General features: G+C 44.0%; 3 protein-coding genes across 3 annotated transcripts in view; all 3 read left to right on the top strand.

Moving 5' to 3' along the window:
• LACTB2 (lactamase beta 2) overlaps nt 1-3081 on the top strand; it is a 30216-nt gene extending 27135 nt beyond the window's left edge. Inside the window, exons 6-7 of the mRNA XM_019925192.3 lie at nt 1647-1728; nt 2548-3081. Coding sequence (XP_019780751.1) covers nt 1647-1728; nt 2548-2591 — 126 coding nt within the window. The 3' untranslated portion in view covers nt 2592-3081. The remainder of the gene's footprint in view (nt 1-1646; nt 1729-2547) is intronic.
• Nucleotides 3082-3227: 146 nt separating this feature from the next.
• Nucleotides 3228-18666, top strand: LOC109548300 (uncharacterized). Its single transcript, XM_019925193.3, has 4 exons — nt 3228-13524; nt 13606-13641; nt 15643-15711; nt 16729-18666. The coding sequence occupies exons 1-4, from the start codon at nt 13387-13389 to the stop codon at nt 17149-17151; spliced, it is 666 nt and encodes a 221-aa protein (XP_019780752.1). The 5' UTR covers nt 3228-13386; the 3' UTR covers nt 17152-18666.
• Nucleotides 18667-21979: 3313 nt separating this feature from the next.
• TRAM1 (translocation associated membrane protein 1) overlaps nt 21980-22828 on the top strand; it is a 29081-nt gene continuing 28232 nt past the window's right edge. The window contains exon 1 of the mRNA XM_019925194.3: nt 21980-22115. Within this exon, the coding sequence (XP_019780753.2) occupies nt 21993-22115 (123 nt within the window). The 5' untranslated portion in view covers nt 21980-21992. The remainder of the gene's footprint in view (nt 22116-22828) is intronic.

Genomic DNA, 22828 nt, shown 5'->3' with positions numbered 1-22828 from the left:
GGCAGGTCAGGGGAAGCCCTTGGTTGCCATGCTAAAAAAATTTGGGCTCCAGCCAATAAGCTGGGAATGACCACCCAAGGATCTTAGGCAGGGAGTCACATAATTAGACCTAGAAAATCACACTGGTGGATATAATATATGGTACTGGAGCGTCAGGGAGTTCGGGGTTGGAGGTTTCTGCTTGGGAATCATTAACACATGATGTTGTGGTGACAAGTTGATCAAGTAAAAAGAGAAGAGAGTCAATGATACAGTTCATCATGAACATCAGTATTGAAGAGAAATCGGGGAAGAATATCCAGGATGAAGATGAAATCATAAGAGGTAGAATAACCAAGGGAAAAGAGAGGAGTTCTTCCAAACGGAGAGACTAGCCAGTTGATTTCAGGTAAAATGAGGACTGAAAAGAATTCTTTGAATTTTGATTAAAATATAATTCAATGATTTTTGCAAAACATTTTCAGGGAGCTGAGAAATGGACATAGTAAATTTAGTCAAGAAGCTTGACTTCAGGAAAATTCTTACTTAAAGAATATAAGGGGGCTTCCCTGGTGGCACAGTGGTTGAGAGTCCGCCTGCCGATGCAGGCGACACGGGTTCGTGCCCCGGTCCAGGAAGATCCCACATGCCGCGGAGCGGCTGGGCCCATGAGCCATGGCCGCTGAGCCTGCACGTCCGGAGCCTGTGCTCCACAATGGGAGAGGCCACAACAGTGAGAGGCCCGCGTATCGCAAAAAAAAAAAAAAAAAAGAATATAAGGACACAGATACTGTATGTTACCACTTGTAATGTGGAACCTAAAAAATACAACAAACTAGTGAATATAACAAAAAAAGAAACAGACTCACAGCTATAGAGAACAAATTAGTGGTTACCGGTGGGGAGAGGGAAGGGGGAGGGGCAATAAAAGGGTAGGGGAGTATAAACTGTTATGTATAAAATAAGCTACAAAGATATATTGTACAGCACAGGGAATAAAGCCAATATTTTATAATAACTAAATGGAATATAACCTTTAAGAATTGTGAAGCACCATATTGTACTTAACATTAATATTGTATATCAGGTATACTCCAATAAAATTAAAAATATATATTTAGAAAAAAGAATAAAAGGAATATTTATTTTGTTTACCATTCAGATAATAGTTGTCAGTATTACATTACTAGCTTGGCAAAAATAAAGGAAAAATTGTAAGTTTTAAGGTGGAAACATACATACTTTTAATAAAAATGTGCAAAGACATTATCATGTAACCTAATAAATAGACCATAGGGCCAACTGTCTGTAGAATCATCAAAACTACCTAGAATAATTTTTATGTTTATTTATTCATTCATTTATAAAATACTGAGTTCCCACTATGTGCCATTTTGCTAAGCACTGGGTATTCAGTAGTGAACAGATGCTGCTACTGTACTGTCTTTATGGCGCTTACAGTCTGTTTGCCTATAAGTATATTTCTAATAATAAAGTGACTCAAAGCAAGACATACATAAGATGAAACAGTGTTGATTATTACTCTATAAAACTGTATTTGAATTAAGACTATTATTTTGCCTTTTTTCTTTCAAAGTTTCAAAAAGATTAACTCTGTTCTTTTTTAAAAAAGAAATGCTTTACTTTCACTCTCATTTTTCTTTTAGGATACTCCTGAGCATTTACATAAAATGGCCGAACATAACCTCTTACTTCATTTGAAAAAATTAGAAAAGGAAGGAAAGATATGTAAGTATTCTTCCAAATTTTAGTTCTTTTATTACCAGCACTTAAAATATTTGTTAACAAATGAACTAGTTTCCTTTGAGGAAAAACACCACCCACCAGAGTTCTCCCTTGAATGTCACTGTAAGTTGGAGAGACAGTCACTAGGAAAGGTCAGCAGCAAAAGGCCAGGGGATCACAAGTTAGAACAAAAGCTTCCACAGGAATGAGAATCTCGCATGGGGGTTTCAGTCCTCACCCACCAGAATGACAGCCACGGGCATGTAGCAGGAAGAGAGCTTCTCCTCTCCCAGACCACACGACCATGAAGGATTTTACATGTATCGATTAGAAGATGTGGGAACATCCAAAGGTCTAGCAGCAGTAAAGGTAGCAAACTCAAAGATATTAAAGCAGTAATTCTATAATTGTTCCCTAGTGTTAAGTTAATTTGTCAAGTTAATAATCTTAGAAGTTTGATCCTTAGAAAGCAAGAGGTGGGCTTCCCTGGTGGCGCAGTGGTTGAGAGTCCGCCTGCCGATGCAGGGGACACGGGTTCGTGCCCCGGTCTGTGCTCCGCAACGGGAGAGGCCACAACAGTGAGAGGCCCGTGTACTGCAAAAAAAAAAAAAAAAAAAAAAAAAAGCAAGAGGTGCAAAGTTGGACTTTGTGTAGAAGCTTCAGCAACATCTTTATATGTACCCCCCCAAGAAAAACCCCAGCTTTATATTGAGCAACAAAATTATTTTAGGAATTAATGGTTTTTCTAGTTACAAGCTAACTTAAAATCTAGTGATTTGCTCATCTTTTGTTAAATGTTTACTCTGTAATTTCCTTCCACAGTTAGCATCATGGATCCTGAGGAGAAATGGAAAGCTCATCTTTAGTTTCAGCTTAAAGAAAGATTTTGTTGTTTTGTTTTTAGAGAATGGTATGTTTTGTTAACTATTAATTATTTACAGAGAATATAGCATGTGGAACATTGAAAATAATCCTAAATATACTTTAACATCATACTTATTCTAAAGTATGTAAATTACATTTTACACCTATAATATTAGCTATTTGTCTCACCTAGGTCTTATAACATTTTACCAAAAATTCAAAATCCAATAGCTTATCCATTTTCAATACATAAAATAAGTTTCTTTTAAAATAATTTATGTCATTTAAAATAATTTATGTCATTTAAACTGGATATTATTCTTAGAGGTTATTTATCTATTACCAGTGGTCAGTAATACTGTTTTTTTCTAGCTGCTTCAATTAACAGCGCAGATTTCAGTGTAATCCTTCCTTTTCTGCAACCTTTGTCTATATCTGTAGATTACAGGCTTGTTTTCATGTTTCTATCAATTATATCATGTTTATATATCAGTTCTATACCTCTGTATCACGTATACTTTCTCATAGTGGCATCCTACAAATGATTCATGTAAATCAACTTCTGGTAATAGAAAAATATTAAATTCCCAATTAAAGTCATTGTATATAAATAATTATTTCTGTAATCCATTAGTACAACCAACTTACTTTCCAAATTTAGGTTTTCATATATAGTCATCAACATATATATGAATTATATACCAAAGTTTTTAAAATTAGAATATTATAAGACAGAATTTTTTATAAGAAGTGTTTATAAATAGTGGTTAGGGGACTTCCCTGGTGGCGCAGTGGTTGAGTCCACCTGCCAGTGCAGGGGACATGAGTTCGAGCTCTGGTCCAGGAAGATCCTACATGCCACGGAGCAACTAAGCCCGTGCACCATGACTACTGAGCCTGCACTCTTAGAGCCCATGAGCCACAACTGCTGAGCCCGTGCACCACAACTACTGAAGCCCACGTGCCTAGAGCCCGTGCTCTGCAACAAGAGAAGCCACCACGATGAGAAAACCACGCACCACAACGAAGAGCAGTCCCCGCTCGCCACAACTAGAGAAAACCCGCGCACAGCAATGAAGACCCAGTGCAGCCAAAAATAAATAATTTTTTAAAAAATAGATAAGCAGCAAGCATATCTATTTAAAGTAAATAGTAGTTAGGGGGACTTCCCTGGTGGCACAGTGGTTGAGAATCCGCCTGCCAATGCAGGGGACACGGGTTCGATCCCTGGTCCGGGAAGATCACACATGCCACGGAGCAACTAAGCCCATGTGCCACAACTACTGAGCCCGTGCTCTAGAGCCCATGAACCACAACTACTGAGCCCGCGTGCTGCAACTACTGAAGCCCGCACACCTAGAGCCCACGCTCCACAGCGAGAGAAGCCACCGCAATGAGAAGCCCACACACTGCAGCGAAGAGTAGCCCCCGCTCGCTGCAACTAGAGAAAGCCCGCGCGCAGCAATGAAGACCCAACACAGCCAAAAGTAAATAAATAAAATAGATAAATTTAAAATAAAATAAAAATATATAATGAGTTGTCTTTAAAAAAAAAATAGTAGTTAGGTTCTAAGGTAGCCCACCAATGCTTATTTAACCCATAAGGTTGCCAAATGACAATACAAAAATGAGCTCAGAATCCTGAAAGTATACTTTCTTTTCTCTTTTCTAAAGACTTTTTAAAAATTCTTTAAAAATTTTAACATCCTTACCTCTTCCTGCCACTTTTCCAAAGGCCCCTAGGATTTTCATACCATTCTAAACTCTGGAGACCTGTTGTGTTCCTGAAACCATTCCATATTACAAAATGACTGTGAACTCAACAACAAAAAACAAACAACCCAGTTCAAAAATGGGCAAAGGACTTGATAAGACATTTGTCCCAAGAAGATATGCAAATGGCCAATAAGCACATGAAAAGATGTTCACCATCTCTAATCATGAGGGAAATGCAAATTAAAACCACAACGAATTAGGACACAGGGATGAGAAGGGCATTCTGAACTGGGGGAATCGCATACACAAAGCTGTGGGATCGCTGTCTTTCTAAGGTACCATGGCACACTTTAAGCTGCAAGTGGATCTGTTGAAAGAGGGGTGATGAGGGAAGGTTATGAAACTTGGCTCTTGAATGAGTCTAGGCAACTGAGCTTTATCAAAAACAATGGCGTCCACTAAGTATCTGCCTTGTGTGGGTGCTGGGCCAGATGCTGGGGATACAGAGGGGAACAAAGTAGCATCTCTGCTCTCAAAATAAGCTCATCTGGTTGTGGAGACACACACGATATGCAGTAGCAGTAAGTTTGTTTGGAGTAAAGGAAGAGTGTGTAACCTGGTTGGGTTACAGAAAGCTGCTTAGAGGAGGAGCCTACACCCAGTCGTGAAAGATGAGTCAGTGGCAGCCAGGTGACGAAGTTAGGGGTATCTGTTTGGGAGATGAGAAGATTGTTCTAGTTGGAAGAAATAGTGTATGCACATAAACAGGTGGCAAAGCATCACGTGGTTGGGGAACTAATTTATGTGACTAAACTACACTGTATAGTATTTGTGGGTTGAGGTCATAAGGATAAGAAGCATCTCATGGGAACACAAACTCACAGGAACCAGTGTGCTGTCGTCCAGCCACACAGGATGGATATACACGATTTAGCAACTGGAAAGCAGGTGGTGGTCCAGGACAGGACTAGTATTATTCTGTTGTCTCCTCAACAGCGAGTTTGTCCCCGACCATGATGGTAATTTTGCTCCCCTTTTTGTTTCTATCACTCCAGCCAATTACTTTACCCCCATTCAATACACCCAGAGGTTGTAGATTACTCATAGCTTCCGCTTACTCATCTTCTATTTACTCAAAAGTTTTTGCATTCTCCTTATCATCACCTCTGCCCTCTCCCCGTAATCCTTCAGCTTCTGTTTTGCAACCACTGAGTAGCTCTCTAGGTGTCTCAGGTTCAGATCTCCTCATACAAGAGGACCTGACTGGTGTAATTAATCTTCTATATCCTTTTTGGAGAGCTCTCCCGCCATCCTGTCCTGTATGTTACTGACCAGCCCTTATGGTAACTGCTCTAGACCAATCATCTGGGACCAGAAGGGTCCCAGGAAATTTTATCAGAAGGGCACCCCATTCGACAGAGGCAGTACACAGGGTAAGTATTCTGAGAAGGCCTTTTCAGCACGGTAGGGGAGGGAACAAAGAAGCCAAAAGAGTCTCAAAGGTGGTAGAAGACAGAGTAACAGATATGAGAAATATTTAAGAAGAGGAATAGATCTTAGGGACCTATTAGGTCTTGAGGGATGGGATCAGGTGGAAAGGAAGAAGCCCAGTAGAGCTATAGATTTCTGGCTTGGGCAGCTGGGTAGTTGCTGAATTGATAACCAGGATGAGGGAATACAGGAAATGGGGTACATAGAGTGGGTAAGGGAGGGACGATGCATTGTACTGTAGATATGAGTTTGAAGTACCAGGGAACATCGAAAGAGAGATACCTGGTAAGCACTTAGATATACAGAGCTGGGGCTAAATAGGTAGGCTATATTTTGTTGCAGGTTAGTGTAAGCAAAAAGGAAAGTTGGTTGGCACAGCTAACCAACCTGAGAAGGTTGAAGGTGAAGCCAGGTTTGTGAATAAGAATGAAGATTTGGATCCCATCAGTACAACCCCAAACTTTTTTTTTTTTTTTTGGAGGGGGGGCGGGTCAGAGCCTCCACAGCAGACTGGCTCCTTCACATGGTGAAGGTTACGGGCAGCTGTGGGCTCATAACCAGCAGGGAAAGCTAGTTCTTCCAGCTTCAGTTTGGAAAATCCTAGGGGAAGGACTCGATGACTTGTACTGGCTCATTACCCATACCTTGGACCAGTGTCTGTGGTCAGGGAAACATGAGATTCTGTATTTGGCCCAGCTTTGGTCACATGCCCGCCCCTGTGGCCACAGTGGGTGAGATCTCTTCTCAGATGGAGAAGAGGCTCAGAGAAGGGTTTGGGACCAGTACTGATTCCTTCATAAATAGCTTTCCCTTCTTTCCAGTGTGTGTGAAATAGATGATAAATAAATCAGAGCTCTCTGCGGTAGCTCACCGGATGCCCCGGCCAACTCTGTGAAACCTGAATCTTCTCTGTGTGTTTCTGGGAGACTTTCTGAGTATTTTTAAGTTATTTGCGAATATTTTCATATGTCCAGGTTGTCACTTCAAGAAAAAGTAAAATTAATAACGTGTATGGGAAAAGAATCTGAAAAAGAATAGATATATGTATAACTGAATCACTTTGCTGTACACCTGAAACTAACACATTATAAATCAACTATACTCCAATATAAAATCAAAAACTTTTTAAAAAAAGAAAAAGTAAAGTTGACTAGTAGCAGGGAGGCTGGAATCCTAGAGAAAATGAGAAAAGATTTAAGTGCGAGTGTATCTTAACTCTGCCAATGCTGAACTTTGCGCCCTCTCCCTTGCCAGTCTCCCTTGCTCACCAGTGCAGTGCACCAGCTTAAATCTTGCTACCAATTTCCAGGCATTGTTGGAGCAGGAAAACTCATCAGTCTTTTCCCCCTTTTCCATTCTGGGGGGGGGCTTCAAAGGATACTTGGTTTTGTTGGGAGAAAAAGTTCCATGTTTGAAATATTGACTGTGAAAGTCTTAGTTCCAGCCGCACTGATGCTGGGCCTTTTGAAACGTTTGGAATTAAAGCGGAGAATGGAGGAGGGGCCTATATAAGTGTATTTACTTGTGTATGCAGGCAATATCTCTGGAAAAACACCCCCAAAATTTAAAAAAAAACAGTAACATTGGTTACCTCCCAAGAGGAGAACTTATGGGTAGCTGAGGAACCGGGGATAGGACCGGAAACATCACAATCTACCCTTTTATATCTTTGGACTTTTGAATTATTTGAATGTATTGCTTATTCAAAATATAAATAATAAAACGTCTTAATCAAAAGAAAAAGCCTGAGTCTGTCTCATAGAATCTACTGGGCTAGTCTCCCAGAACAGAGGGGAGGTACATGCCCACTGGGAAAATGGTAAGTTGACCTGCACCCCAATCTACAGAGAAGCTTAAGAAGGTGGTCTGGGTTAGAGAGAGATTAGGATGTCACGGCCCTGAGGTTGCCATGAAAGCAATGGGTAAATGTACACAACCTTGGGGTGGGTACAAAGGAAGAGAATTGGCAAGGACGATTAAGAAAGCTTGATCAAGGGCTTCCCTGGTGGCGCAGTGGTTGAGAGTCCGCCTGCCGATGCAGGGGACACGGGTTCGTGCCCCAGTCTGGGAAGATCCCACATGCCGCGGAGCCACATGCTGTGCCCGTGAGCCGTGGCCGCTGAGCCTGCGCGTCCAGAGCCTGTTGCTCCGCAACGGGAGAGGCCACAACAGTGAGAGGCCCGCGTACCGCAAAAAAAAAAAAAAAAAAAAATGAAAGCTTGATCAAAGATAGGATAATCACTGGGAGAGAGGCGTGACAGCAACCAAGAGAGGCATCCGAAGAGGGACAGTCAACAGTGTTAAATGAAGACTCTTATGTGCTATTTATGCTTATTTTATCCATTATTGAATTATATAACATTAAATTCTCAAAAAAGTGGCTGCTGCTTACCAAGTTTATCCTGAAAGACTGCTCAAAAATGCTAAAATTCTGAATCCCCAGCAAATCCATATTAAAATCCATTAACATTATAGGCAGTTTTTAAAACCATATTAAGCATTATTGTTTGAAAATTAATTTTTGGTGCTGATTTATGGCAGATGGATCACATGTTTATTGCCATTCCTTTCCAAGAGCCCCCCCCCCAAAATAATATAAAGTTTACAGAGGTAAAGATAAAAAATAATAGTAAAAGATATAAACCTGAGAAGACCATCCAAGAAGAGATTGCAGAGATTTTAATCAAATTTTGAAAGACAGCAGATAGAGTCAGGGAAGTGATAAAACTATAGCCAAAAATTGGGGCTTCCCTGGTGGCGCAGTGGTTGAGAGTCCGCCTGCTGATGCAGGGGACACGGGTTCCTGCCCCAGTCCGGGAAGATCCCACATGCCGCGGGGCAACTAAGCCCGTGCACCACAACTACTGAAGCCCGCGCGCCCAGAGCCCGTGCTACGCAACAAGAGAAGCCACTTCAATGAGAAGCGTGAGCATCGCAACGAAGAGTAGCCCCCGCTCGCCTCAACTAGAGAAAGCCCGCACACAGTAACGAAGACCCAACACAGCCATAAACAAATAAACAAATAAATCCTTTTTTTAAAAAACTGGGATTGGTGAAAGCTTTTTTTTTTTTTTTGGCTTCACATGTAGCATGTGGGATCTTAGTTCCCTGACCAGGGATTGAACTCACACCTCCTGCATTGGAAGCGCAGTGTCTTAACCACTGGACCACCAGGTAAGTCCCCATAGTGAAAGCTTATTATGTGCAACAGACCCCAGTGCTACACAGCCAGCCAACCACCACCTCAAAAAAAGAGACTGATGTTTATTCTTGGAGGTGAAAGGTAGAAAAAAGTTAAGCAAAATTCAGAACAGTAGACCTCCATTCCCCTTTCCTCACCTGTCCCCAGAACAGCAGCTTCCAAATAGATGAATGCCAGGTAGAAGATTGGAAATTTCATCTCAAGAGAGAGAATGATCTAGAGAAAAAACTTGCACAAGCCCTGCTCACAAGACCCTAATCTCGTCAGAGACCTCACTTTGAACCATTGTTATAAAACTCCTCATCAAATCCTCCCAGGTTGGGGGGAAAAAAATAAGAAAAAAACTGCACATACAGTTATATGTGTGTTCTCCAACACAATGGCCATATCTCCCTACAATTTGACAAATCCTCTCATACACTCACCCACATATACAGTTTCCAATCAGTATCTCTTAGTATAAACAGAAATCAAACATCAGAAATGATGGAGCAAAACAAGCTAAAGTAAAGAAAAAAGTCAATGTAGAGAAAATTTTTTTAATTATTAGTATCTTTAGAGAGATAAGGGAAAGTATTATAATTTATAAAATAAGAAAGATTACTATGAAAAGTAACTGTGAAAAAGTCTTGGAAAATAAAAATATATAACCAAAATAAATAGAACGGTTGGAAAACAAAGTTGAGAAGAAAACAACAACAAAGATGGAAAAGAGAAGAAAAAAGACAGAAGACTTTAAAAGGAAACCAGGAGGTACAAAATCAAATAGGGGTCCAGAAAGAAAAGAACTGAAAATAGGCAGAAATTATCAAAGAAGAAATACACGAAGATTTCCCAGAACTGAAGGACATGAGCCTTTCCACTGAAAGGGTCTACTTAGTGCTCAACAGTGTAAAAAAAGATAAAACAATCCATACCAAGTCATACCATTTCAAAATTTCAGAATATCAGAAATAAAGAGAAGCCCTTAGAAGCTTTCAGGCTATGGGTGTGGTGGTAGGATTGGTGGTTAGAATCACTTAGGAGGGAACATGACTCAAAATGGCACTGACCCGTGAGCCATGGCTGCTGAGCCTGCACATCCGGAACCCGTGCTCCGCAACGGGAGAGGCCACAGCAGTGAGAGGCCCGTGTACCGCAAAAAAAAAAAAAAGAAAGAAAGAAAGAAAATGGCACTGGCTTTTTAAATGTAACAGGGGTTTTAGGACATAATGCCTTCAACTATCTGAGGGAAAAATTATTTGTGTCCTGGAAGTTTACAACCAACTGAATTATCAGTCATGTGTCCAGGTAAGGACTCAAAAATTTGTGTATCTGCCATGCACCTCTCTTTAGGGAACTGCTGGATAATGCACTCCAGAGAAACAAGAAAAAGGAAGGCCCACAGGTGCAACAGCAAATCCAATACAGAAAATTGTCAAGAGTGAGTTCTAAGGGAATTCCCTGGTGGTCCAGTGGTGAGGACTTCACACTTTCACTGCCAAGGGCCCAGGTTCAATCCCTGGTTGGGGAACTAAGATCCCACAAGCTGCACAGCACGGCCAAAAACAAAAAAAGTGAGTTCTAAGACAAAGGGGTCTCCAAAGCCTGCTCCATATTGGAGTAAGAGGAAGCGGAGGCTTCAGAGAGCGATCTCCAGGGTGGAGGAAATGAAACATTATCTGGGATGGTTGAGGCTTTGGGGGAAAAAAAACTGCTGGTAGTCAGACAACAACTCTAGTTGAGCAACTGAAAGGACAATCAGTTAATAGAAAACTATACTGGTGGCGGAGGGGGGAAATGAGGCAATCACTGAGTCCAAAAAATAAGAATGATGTTAGGAAAGAAATAAGTATGAAATACTATCTGACTCTTCAATTTTACATAGGCAATAACATAAACACTGATTAAAAATTGCATTACAGGATAATGGAGGAAAGGAAATGGGAGGTCGAGAATGCTAAATCATCACCTGTGATAATAGAATGTCAATTCTATTACCCATTTCTTCCTTTTAGTGAGACCAACATCTATTCTAATGGCATATGATGCAGCCCATGCTTTTAACATTTTCCCAAGGGTTGAAGAAAATTTTTCACTGAAAGAAGCTCTCTGGTTTTATACCATAGAAGTGTTCCCAGCCTACTTTGTGGGAGTAGATTAATCCTGCTTCTTTCCCCTGCTTCAGTTTTCAAAAATGGTGAACATGCTGACCACAAATGGTGTATCTCAAGATTTTATATCTAAACCTGAAACTCTAAGGAATATTGTTAACCATCCATTCTCTTGGTGCAAAACTATGGCCTTGAGCCACTTCCATCACTATCAAGTGGGGTACTTATTACAAATAAGCAAATTTCTGGTCCCTAACCAGATGTGCTGAATCAGAATTCCTGAAAAGGACCAAGGAATATCATTTTTCCCATTGACCCAGATAGTTCTTTATTCACACGAACAGAATTATAATTTAGTATTATGTTGTTGGTTTTTATTTTATCAAAGGTCAGTGTGAGATCCACACATATAAAATCTCTACCCGTTTGGTTTTTTTTTTAATGCTATTGAGGGCATTGTGTATTTTATTATTCAGTGTTCTTCAGTGTTCATGGAACGAAATCTCTTTCAGATTTCAGAGCTAGAAAAAAGTTTTTCTCTCCTATATGAACTGGTCTATTTCCTTTATGAGACTAGGGCTTGTCAAATTGGACTAACTATTAGGATCACCTGGGGAACTTTGAAAACATGCACGGCTTCCCAGACCCCAAGCCAGACACGCTCACCAGAATCTCCAGGTTAGGGAGGTTCCATGTGATGCTGATAATTAACCATGTTTCATACACTCTGCATGGGACAAACATCTAGTTAATTCAACATGTTCACATTTTGCCTTGACTTCCTGGAAGCTAGTCTTATAGCAATTTTTCTTGGAATCCAATTTTTAATAGAATCATTGTCCTTTTCTTCCCCCATTTTATTACTTGTCTTATTTAGTATGTTTTTAAAGAATTTCAACTTCAGAGGAAATAATTTCTAATAATACTGTCCTTTGGACCAGCACATTCCTTGCAATAGCATTTAAGCCTAAAATAAATTCGTTATTAGGATTAAAGAGTGAAAGAATGTTGTGAGCTTTTAAAAGTTTCATCATCCCGAGTTTATGGAGGATTCGTGGGAAATTACTGTTAGAAAAGTGCTCTGAAAACCACTGTTATTAAATGCTATATATATAAAATTAAGATCCTGATCGCCTTTATAGTCCCTTCGCTACAGGCACCCCCAAGACTAAATTCGTTGCTCTTCTTTCTTCTAATTCACCACCTCAAAGAGCTAATCCATTTTAGTCGTGTTAACCATCATCACCAAATGTATACTTGAGCTTGAATCTTTTGCTGTCTGCAGGGACTCTTCACGTAGCTATCTCCGAAAGTCCAGACGTCAATGTGAAGAAACTCAGTATATCTAAAACTGAACTCTTCTGCTTACTCCACAATCCCATATTCCTGATCACCTCTCCTTCCCAACTCACCATTTGGATAAGTAGCATCACCATTCCCCCAATGTGCCCAGCTGAATCTGTCCTTGGTCACTCCTATTTCTTTCAAGCCCCACACCATTTAGCAAGGCAATATTTATGATATAGTTTGAGGATGTAGATGCGATCTGAAGACCAAAGAAAATGCTGGTGGGTGTGAGAGATGCCCAGGAGTGATAAACTGCCTAGGAAATGAAAGGGGCTTGCTTCACAGGAACGAAACCTATCGTTTCTCTCACATACTCTCAGGGATTTATCCCTTTCTCCTTTCTTCCCTGGCCTGGCGCTCATTTCCTGAGTTAAAATAAACTACTAATTGATTTCCCAGTATGTGGCCTATTCCTGTTTCCATTCATCATGGTGGTGGTGGTGATGCTTTAGTAATATTATTTGTCCGATCAATTCCTCATCTACAGAAAAAGAATGATAATGGTACCTAACTCAATGAGTTGTTGTATTAAATGTTCTTTGTGTTTATCACAGTGCTTGGCGCCCAATAAATATTAGTTGCTATTATTTTGTTGTTGTTAACAGAACACATTCACATATTCCCTTATGATTATTTCACTTGGACTTAACACCAATTAAGCTCCGTAAAGCACCATATTTACTTTTTAGTAAAATCTTACCATAACTTTTAAAAATTCACATTCTTCATCTTGGAAGTTAACATTTAATAATTGTAAAATCTTAAACAAGTTATTTTACTGAGCCTCTGCTTCCTTATTTGAAGTAGGGAAAACATTATGTTCCTGGTTGATAAGAGATTAAAATTAATAATGTATATATCAACGGTGTTTGGGGCACCGCAAAGAACTGTACACATTTTAACTGTTTTCACTCGTGCTGTAAGCTTTGTCTTTGAGCACAAGGGCTGATGCAAACAAGGAAACAGCTCCAAAGAATCCTTGGCCACCACCCCAAGACCTTGGTTCTACTAGGCACCGAGCCATACGCCATTTTTCTGACGGCTACAAGACATCATGTCAGCTCCACCAGTCACAAATTCCCTGAGGTATAAGACCTTCTAATTTTAGAAGCAGTTGAGCAAAGCATTTTGCACAGAACGATGCTCTCATCATTTCATTCTCCTCAGGTGAAAGTGATCTACTGGGTGACCTCCCTGGCAGAGGTGAGTCTCCAGTTACTTTGCGAAGCATACCCCCAACCTGCTGCTGCAGTGTCCTCGTGTACCCATCTCCCCAGGAACCACTTACCTACCGCCATTTTCCTGTCTGTTCATGAGAACTAAGACCCTCTTGCAGGCGAAACAAATTCAAAGTAGGACCACTCCTCTATCTGTGTCTGCTGAGTTTAGTTCAGAAATCCATCCTACTACACATCTTCAGAGTCCTTGGCTGTCGCCTGAAATACAAGCCATCTATTCTATCCCATCCATCTAGTCTATGACCATCCATTCAATCAGGGTCATACTACTGTTGGATTTTTCTCCCCTGATCCAACCACCTCCTGCTGTTCCTCTACCTTTAGAACCTTCCCACCATGTTCCCTGGGACACCTATGTTGGTTCACGTTCTTATTTGCCCAACACCCCTTCCTCTGCACCTTCTAATAATAGACTCACTTACCCTACCCATGGGAAATGCATGTGACCAAGATAGGCCGCGTGACCCAGACATGATCATACAACCAAGCCAGCTTTGTCTAGGTCTTCCTTTGGGATTGTTCTGATAAAACTTGCAAGTGACAATGTTCTCTGTCATGTAAATAAAGTCCATTGACTATAGGGAAAAATGAAGCCAACCTGAAACAAAAGACAGAAAAAAAGATACATTGAGAGAGAGTCCTGATGAGGTCAGGTACCTGGTTCTAGCTCCCACGATCCACAGAGCGTCCCAGTTCCCCAAAGCTTTTCTTTTGAATCTGCTGAATCTTGTGAATCTTCTTTTCAGTCCCTTGCAACTAGGAGAGTTATAATAAGATAATCCACTCCAGTATAAAGAAACGCCCTACATCCTCCAACCCTGCACCGAGCACTCCCTTAACCAGCTGCTTAAACTGTATCCTAGCCCTCCCCTCAAACCACCAAGCCCCTTTAGTGGGGCTGACAGTCTCCTCCTGTCCAAACCCCTCCAGGGCCACCCTGTTCCTGTGGCCATATTTCCCTCCACGCTTGTGGCTGTCACTCCCCTCTCATTCCTTCAAAACAGGATTGTGCCTCACTGTCTTCCTGGCACTGCCCTTCCTGATCTCATCACAGCGGGGAAGAACCTCCACTCAGGTCCATGACTGCTTTGTCTCTGCTGACCTTGCCTTGTCCCTCCTTCATTTCCGTGTGAAAAGAGGTGTCCCCTCCTATGTAAAGTTAATCCTCTACCTATGTTCTGGAGGATCCAAACCTTCAAGACCTCAGTCCATCAATTTTCCCACCTCTCCCCATCTCCCCAGTGTCTTCAACCTCTTCCTCTTTTCCCTTTTCTCGTATCTAAACACGATCAACTGTCACATCATTCAACAGCAAACACGAAACATACCTTAACTCCCTGATTCTTCTTTAGTGACCTACCCTGCTCTCTCCTCCCCTTTGAAGCTAAACTTCTTGAAATCACTTACACTTCCTGTTTCCATTTTTACACTTTGCATTCACCACTTTCTGAAACTGATCTCTCATCTATCAGAGAAGCATTAACTCAGGCCCTTGGTGTGCTAAACAAAGTGAGACTAAATAAAGTGAACTAAGTTATAGTTTAAATAAGGATAGACACTCCATCTTGGGTTCCTTAAGCTTCTAGAGGTCAGAAGATCACAGCCCTGCCCCTAGGGGGACCCAAGAGTGATCTGGCTGGGTCACAGCCTTTTCATTACCAGTTGGCTCTCCCTCCAAGGGTGACGTGTCCTCTCTTGACAATCTTTCCTAAGAGTAACAACACTGCATTATAAATTTGGCTTATAGTGTCCATAGCAGTAAAATTTATACTCAAGAAAATTATATCATTTCCAACTATTAAAGCAACGATTTCGCTTCCTCATAGAAATACAATTTCTTCCTCACAAGACGAGCGCAATTTTATATTCTTAAAATTTACTATAAATGATTTAACAATAGCATGTAAACAGATAAATGACCCGTTTTTGTTTTGTTTTGTTTTAATGGGCTTTGTGTTTCCATCAGAGCAGGAACCAGTCTCTTCAATGGATCAGGTTGAGAATCATTGCTCTCTGGAAGTTCAGGGTCATCCTGGTAAGTGAAGCTCCTGGAGTACTATTTATACTGAAACAGAATGGGTTTGTCAGACAAACAGGTTGCCAGCCCTGGGACTTTGGGCAAATTACTTAACCTCTCTGAGCCTCAGTTTCCCTATTTTTAAATTAGAATAACAACTATTCATAGGGTTTCTGTGAAAACTAAATGATGTAACTTATTTGAAAGCAAAATATCAATACCTGGAACACAGTAGTCATACAACAAACATTAGTTTCTTCTTTTCCATTCTTTTGTCCCCTAGGAGCTGTTGAAATCCAACAGTCCCACTTTAGTTCTTCCTTTTATTAGGCACATGCTTGTTGTACTTACTTTTGCATCATCTCAGAACTGTTTTTTTCCTTTTCATATATGTCTTATGCGACCAACTAGAAATAACCTCTTTGAGGGCAAAGATTGTCTCTCCGTTTCTTTTATATTTCTCATAATTACAGCAACCCTATGCCACAGATTTTCCCGGATAGACCCAATTTCAAACAGTCTGCTTTTCGTCCTTTTTTAAACTATTAAAAATATCCTGAGAATCCCAACATTTCGGGATCCAAGCTACATTTGCGGAAACATCAGTTACCCACAAGACAGTGTCTGTACACATAGGAGCCAGCACCACACTGGACACACAATAGCCTCCAGAGCTGGACACACCTGAGCAATCAGTCTGCTTAAGAGAGACCTCCAGAGCCCTGAGGGTCTCCTTAGACCACTTTCCCCACCACCATGACCCACCTTCAGAGGATTTAACGGCAGTCCTCCCTCCCTATAAGCTTCTGAAGCAGCCCATCCTAAAAAGGAAGCTAAAATTAGAATTGATTCCCCACTTTCCCTAAAAGACCATCTGCATAGTTGCCCCATGCGGCAGGACCCTTTCCACCTTAGTCTCCTTGGAGGCGAACCTCCAGGTCATCCACCATCACCACATTCTCTCCCCCTCGTGGCTCTTCCTCCCCTGATTTGACTTAAGCTAACCTCCCCCCACCCTTCCACTGCATCCCCTAGAACCCCAGCTGTGTCATCGACCAAGCCCTCCACAGCCTCCACCCTTTTCTGCATAGTTTCTTCACCCTCTTGCACCTGGGGCCGCTCTCAGTGGAAACTGAAACCTGCTTCCCCCGGAGCATCACGAGGCAGCTGCTCTCCCGCCCACCCCAGCACGCAGCAGAGCCCAGCGGGGGAGTGGGTGTGCCCATGCCCCTCCCTGCTGCCGACAGAGAGCTCTCCCCCCTCCCCCCAAAGCCCGCGCTCTTCTGGAAGCCCATGCCCTCCAACTACACCACCCACTCACTACCCGCGGCCCCGCGACCGTCACCCGCTCACCTGACTCCTGACCCCTCTTCATCCTCTTCACTCGTGCCGGATGTCTGCGCCCGCGCCCTTCCCCTTCTGCTCCCTGAGTCACTCCGGGCGACAGACCATCCATAAAGCGCGTGGAGGGCGCTCTCCCCTCCTACTGCCTCGACGACTCCTCGCTTCCGACCTGCGCCCTCCATCACGCCCTTCCCGTCTCATGGCCGAGGACCGCACGACCTCAGGACTCATCCGCAGCACCCCACCCTCTGACCACTTGCTCTTTGGCCAACTAGCCCCACTCCAACCATCTTCCACCCGTGGGCGTCCCCAGTTCCGAGGCCCCAGCACTCTGTATCTGAGGATGCAGAACTGGCAAGGAACAGATGGTACCCTCGGAAGGGCTGAGCTGGAGAGAATTTCACGAAAGGCCTATGGACAGAGAAGCAGGCCGGCTGAGAGAACCAAGCAGAGATAGGGGAGCTCCCGGGCAGCCCGAAGACGCAGGGGAGAGAAAGAGGTACTGAGCCCAGCAAGAGCTGGAACGTGAGAGAAAGGCTGACAGGGGCTGTGGCCACCGGAGAACACAGGCCCGGCCAGAACCATCATAAGGCCAGGAGGGATCAAGGGAGAATAAACCCCCAAAACTCGCTTCTGGTTTTTGGCCAGTGCCTTCCATTGGCTGAAGTCAGAGGGCCAGGGAGCTTCAGTGATGCGATCTGAAGAGGTCTGCCTTTCACAGCAAAACAGGGTGGATTGCGGGTGGAGGGTGACCAGGTAGGAGAAGCACAGCCACCTCCTCGCAGCCCTGGCCTATTCTGCAATTCCCCTCAACATCCTTGCCCCTCTGTCATGCTGGCCTGGCAGACCCCAACTCTCTGCCTTCTCCAGAGCTGTATCCAAGCAGGGGGATGGGACCGAAGACAATTATGGGGCTCTGCTTACTAGTCTTACTTTCAATGCAGGTCCTCAAGGAGGAAGCACTGCTGTCTGATGACACTCCTCTAATCCATTCACCCTCCCACAGTTTTACCCCTTTTTCTCCTCAGTCTCCAATATACTATCCCCACTCCTGATGATTTCATATGTTACTGAGAAAATGGAAACAACAAGAACACAACTTCATCTAGCCATTCTTAACCTATCCACAAACTCTGCTCTCCTCTGGTTACTGTGGGAACCCCATCCCTGTTACGGTGGGTGCCTGTACTTGTATACAAGATGCCATCACCTCTTACAGACCTGCAGGTATCTCCTGCAGAAGAAACTTCTTGCTCTAAAGGGTCATTCTCTCTGCGTGCAAACATAAAATAGATCATATCCATGGGGAAGGACGGGTTGGGAGTTTGGGATTAGTGGACACAAAGTATTATATACAGAATGGATAAACAACAAGGTCCTACTGTATAGCACAGGGAACTATATTCAATATCCTGTGATAAACCATAATGGAAAAGAATATGAAAAAGAATGTATATATGTATAACTGAATCACTTTGCTGTACAGCAGAAATTAACACAACATTGTAAATCAACTATACTTCAATAAAATTGTTTAAAATGGATCATATCCAAAAAGAAAACAAAAACTTTCCCTAGACCCTTCAGCCCCTCTCTAACTACTTGCCCATTTCTGTCTCATCTTATAGGAAAAACTCCTCAAATGAGTTGCTTATACACATGCCTCCATGTTTCCACCGCCCACTCTCTTGAAACCCACTCCAATCAGCTATTTATTCCTATCATTCCGAAGAAAACACTCTCTTGAAGGTCACTAATGACCTTCATAGTAAGTTAGGGTCCTAGCAGGAGCAAATGGCACATTCAAAGTGGGTAATTTGAGGAAATTTTCACAAAAGGACTCTTCAAAAACCACAAGGGATACTGGCTGTAACCATGGAGTGATTCAAGGGGCCAGAGGAAGGAGCAGGTAGGTAACTGAGCCCGAGAGAGAGCGGTGGGAGAGGACCTCCTGGCAAAAGCTGTGACTTTCTCTGGAAGATGGCAAGAGTGCATGGCGGGAGCTCCCAGCCCCTGACTGAGCAGAGCAGTACTACAAGGACCCACCATTTCTGCCCAGTGTGCTGGAGCGCCCTGCTGGGCTGGCCGAGATGTTCTCAGGCTGCACCTCAGCGTGAGGTCTTCCTGGCAGGTCCTCCCTCCTTCCTTTCACAGGTGTCAGACAGGTTTCATGGTCTGCAGCCTTCCCCTACCGACTCCTCTCCCATTTATTTTTCACAAACGTTATTGCTGACAAATCCCTTACGATTCTGACTCTGTCTTGGCATCTGTTTCCTGGATAACCCACACTGCCACAAACTCACATCCTCTGAATTGCCAAATACAATGGTCAGCCCAAGTCCTACAGCTGTCCAGAGTATGGTAGGTTTCATGAAACTAAAAGAACACCAGTGGGGGTATTTTCTCACAGAAGAGTGAAAAATAACTAAATTTTAAGGTTTGAAAGAGTCCATTTCAGTTTAAAAACTCACTTTAGTGGAACAATTAATTTCCAAATGACCTAGAATATTTCCATGTCACCCTTCACCAAACAAGTCTTGAAAATACCCATCACATTGGTAATGACTTGTTTATTGTCTTCCATTCCAGGTATATGAGTTTCAAGAACAAAAACTAAGTCTTTCTTTGGGGAATAATAAAAATGTTCTAAAGTTAGATTATGGTGGTGGTTGCCCCATTTTGTAAATATACTAAAAATCATCAAATTGTACTCTTGAAATAGGTGAACTATGTGATATAAATTATATCTCATTAAAGCTATTTTTAAAAATGCAGTTGAGTCATTAGAGATGGCCAGAGAAGTCAGTAAAGGTTTCAGTGAAGTCACCTGTGAATGAGATTTGAAGGAACAGTAGGCGTGGGGTGTGTAGATGAGGGGAGAGGAGAAAACATCCCAGACAGAAGCAGCAGCAAGCACAAAGCCAGGGAGAGCATGGGAAGAGAGCAGACTATCGTGTGTATAGAGTGGGAAGCCAGTAGTGCTGGTACTAAGAGATTGGGGCCTATAGAGGAAGGGTTTGAGCATGTCTGGGTAGGCAGAAGCCAAACCATAAAGCACTATTTAGTCATGCTAGCTTCCCATAAAGGAAAAGGGAAACCACCAAAAAAATTTGAAAAATTTTGTTAGAAGCATCATTCTAATATGAAATTGGAAGATGATTTGGAGGTAGGTAAAACTAGTAATTGTTTGATCAGAAAGTAGGAAAATAATAATAGCTAACATTTGGGACCTCCCTGGTAGTCCAGCAGTTAGGACTCCTTGCTTCCACCGCAGGGGGCACCGGCTCAATCCCTGGTCAGGGAACTAAGATCCAGCAAGCAGTGTGGCCAAAAAGAAAAAATAATAACAATAATAGCTAACATTTATACCTAACTCTCTACTAAGCACTTTCCTTGAATCATCTCATTTAATTGCTAAAGTAGGCTACAGGTACTACAATTATCTCCTTTTTATTGATGATATGGTTTGCTCCCTCACCTCTTCAAGTCTTCAGGCAAATGCAATTTCCCACACTTTCCCTATTCCCCTTGCTTTATTTTTCTCCAGGACCCTCATCTCAATTTAAGACATGTTTCACTTTTTAAATCTTGTGTAAAGATCCTCTTCCCATACTAAAATGAAAGCCCATAAGAATAGGTTCAATTGTACTTTTCCTTCATTTCTATATCCCCAGTGCTTAGCATATGGTAGCTGCCCAATAAATAGTTTTTTGAATGCATGAATACATAAATAAATGAAGAAATCGAATCTCATGGAGATAAGTAACCATGATCATACAGATAATGAGTGACAGAATTCTGACTTATAAACCCATGTTCTTAAACCACTAAGGCATTCACCAGACTTGTAATATTGTAGGTGAGCAGTGAGTCCCCTCCTGAGGGTGCAGCAGTGGGAAAGGGAAGGGGGGACTCAATGGCCTTGGGTTTCTTTGGTAATAGTTTGGATATTGAAGGATGCTGAAAGGGATCAGTCCAGGATGACTCTGGTTTCTAGATTTGGCAAATGGGTAAACAGTGGTACAATTCATCTGGAGAAAGAATACAGGGAGTCTTGGTTTGGGCAGAAATATGAAAGAGGAAGACATGTCTAATCCACAAACTTTTAAAAATCATCTCCCTAGATAACCAAGAAGTGTCGTTAATAATAAATATGAAGCCAGTAAACCCAAACTTATGAACTTACTTCAGTCGCATGCCCGTTGGGGGATGGGTAGGTGAGACCAAATAGGAATTGTTCCTTTTTGAAAGCTAGTTCAAGGCTACAAAGAACAGGAAACAAGTCCTCAGGCGTGTTTAAAATAACTCTGAAGTTAACTTTTAAGGCAGCTGCTAAAACCGAATGCCCCTACCCTTATGTAGTTAAGCTGTACTCATACGTTTAGGTTATTTTGCTGGTGGCAGTGGCTTTCAAGAAGTGACAATCAATGTGGAAGCAGGCACTGACACCCAAGGCCAGGGTGGCACAGAGGGCGGAAAGCACGCTTGCACCCGTGCACGCCGTAGCACGTGGCCGCCCTCTGACCGCGGCGCGGACTCAGTCTGTTTAGTAACCGCAGGAAGCTCGCGCCTCAAACGACTCCCAACCCCAGTCCTGGAGCGGAGCAGGGGAGGCGCCGCTCAGGTTTCTTACACTCGCCCGGCCCCGGGCGGACGGCCTCCGCTCCCTAGGCGGCGCTGTGGGCTCGCAGGGGCGGCCGCGACACGAGAGAGCGCCGTCTCCCCAGTGCGCATGCTCGCCTCCTGTGTGGGCTTGCCTTTTTTTTTTTTTTTTCCGGGCGGCCCCGGCGGCTGCGTACTGGCTGTGGGATGGGAAGTGAAGCCCCAGCGAGCGGCAGCGGCGGGGCTGTGAGGAACAGCCAGGGGGAGGCGGCGGCGGCGGCGGCGAGTCGGTGAGCAGCTGGGAAGAGCGGAGCCGGGGCGGAGCACCTGCAGGCACGGGCGACGGCTTCACCATGGCGATTCGCAAGAAGAGCACCAAGAGCCCCCCGGTCCTGAGCCACGAATTCGTCCTGCAGAATCACGCGGACATCGTCTCCTGTGTAGCGATGGTCTTCTTGCTGGGGCTCATGTTCGAGGTGAGCCCTGCCCGCGCCCCAATCGCCCGCCCGCCGTCCCCTTCCCGGCCCCCGGCTGCCAGCTCAGCCCCTCGGCCCGGGACCGCGGGGGACCCCGGCGGGGGGTTGCGGGGGGAGGTGCCGGCCGCCTGGCCCGGAGGAGCGGGCCTGCCCCGCGCCCTGCCGGGCTGGGGCTGTGGAGCCCCGGGAGCCTGGCCGCCGTGCGCCCGCAGGGGCCGGGGCCGCCGCGTCGCCCCCTCGGCCATCACGCACGCCGCCCTCCCGCCGCCGCCCCCTCCCGCCGGCCGCGCCGCGCAGTTCCTGGTTCCCGCGAAGGGTTACGTGGCAGCCGGCGAGGGGCCGGCGGTCGGCGGGGGCGGCCCCTGAACGCCGAGCTGGCTGCGGGCGGTGGGCGGGCTGGGCAATGGCCGGCGCTCCCGGCTGGCCAGGCCGCGGGGGCCGGAGAGCGCTCGGGGGCGGGGTCCGCGGCGGCACCGAGTCTGGGGTGAAACCGACGGAACCCGGCGTCCGCTGCCCACTGGAAGGGCGGTGGCCGCGGGGCAGCGAGTGATCTCCGCGGGATCGGAGCTCCGAGTCGCACCCACCCGATTGTTTTAACTCCTGTCTCCCAAGCTGGTATTGTTATCAGTGATCGAACTTTTTGCCCCAGCGCTTGCTCTTTTCTTAAGGAAACAAGGTCTGATACAGAAATCGGGGTTCTGAACAGTAGTGCC

This window comes from Tursiops truncatus, chromosome 17 (genome assembly GCF_011762595.2).
Source record: "Tursiops truncatus isolate mTurTru1 chromosome 17, mTurTru1.mat.Y, whole genome shotgun sequence".
In the NCBI taxonomy this organism is placed as follows: Eukaryota; Metazoa; Chordata; class Mammalia; order Artiodactyla; family Delphinidae; genus Tursiops; species Tursiops truncatus.
This window is presented reverse-complemented; position numbering and strand designations above follow the sequence as displayed.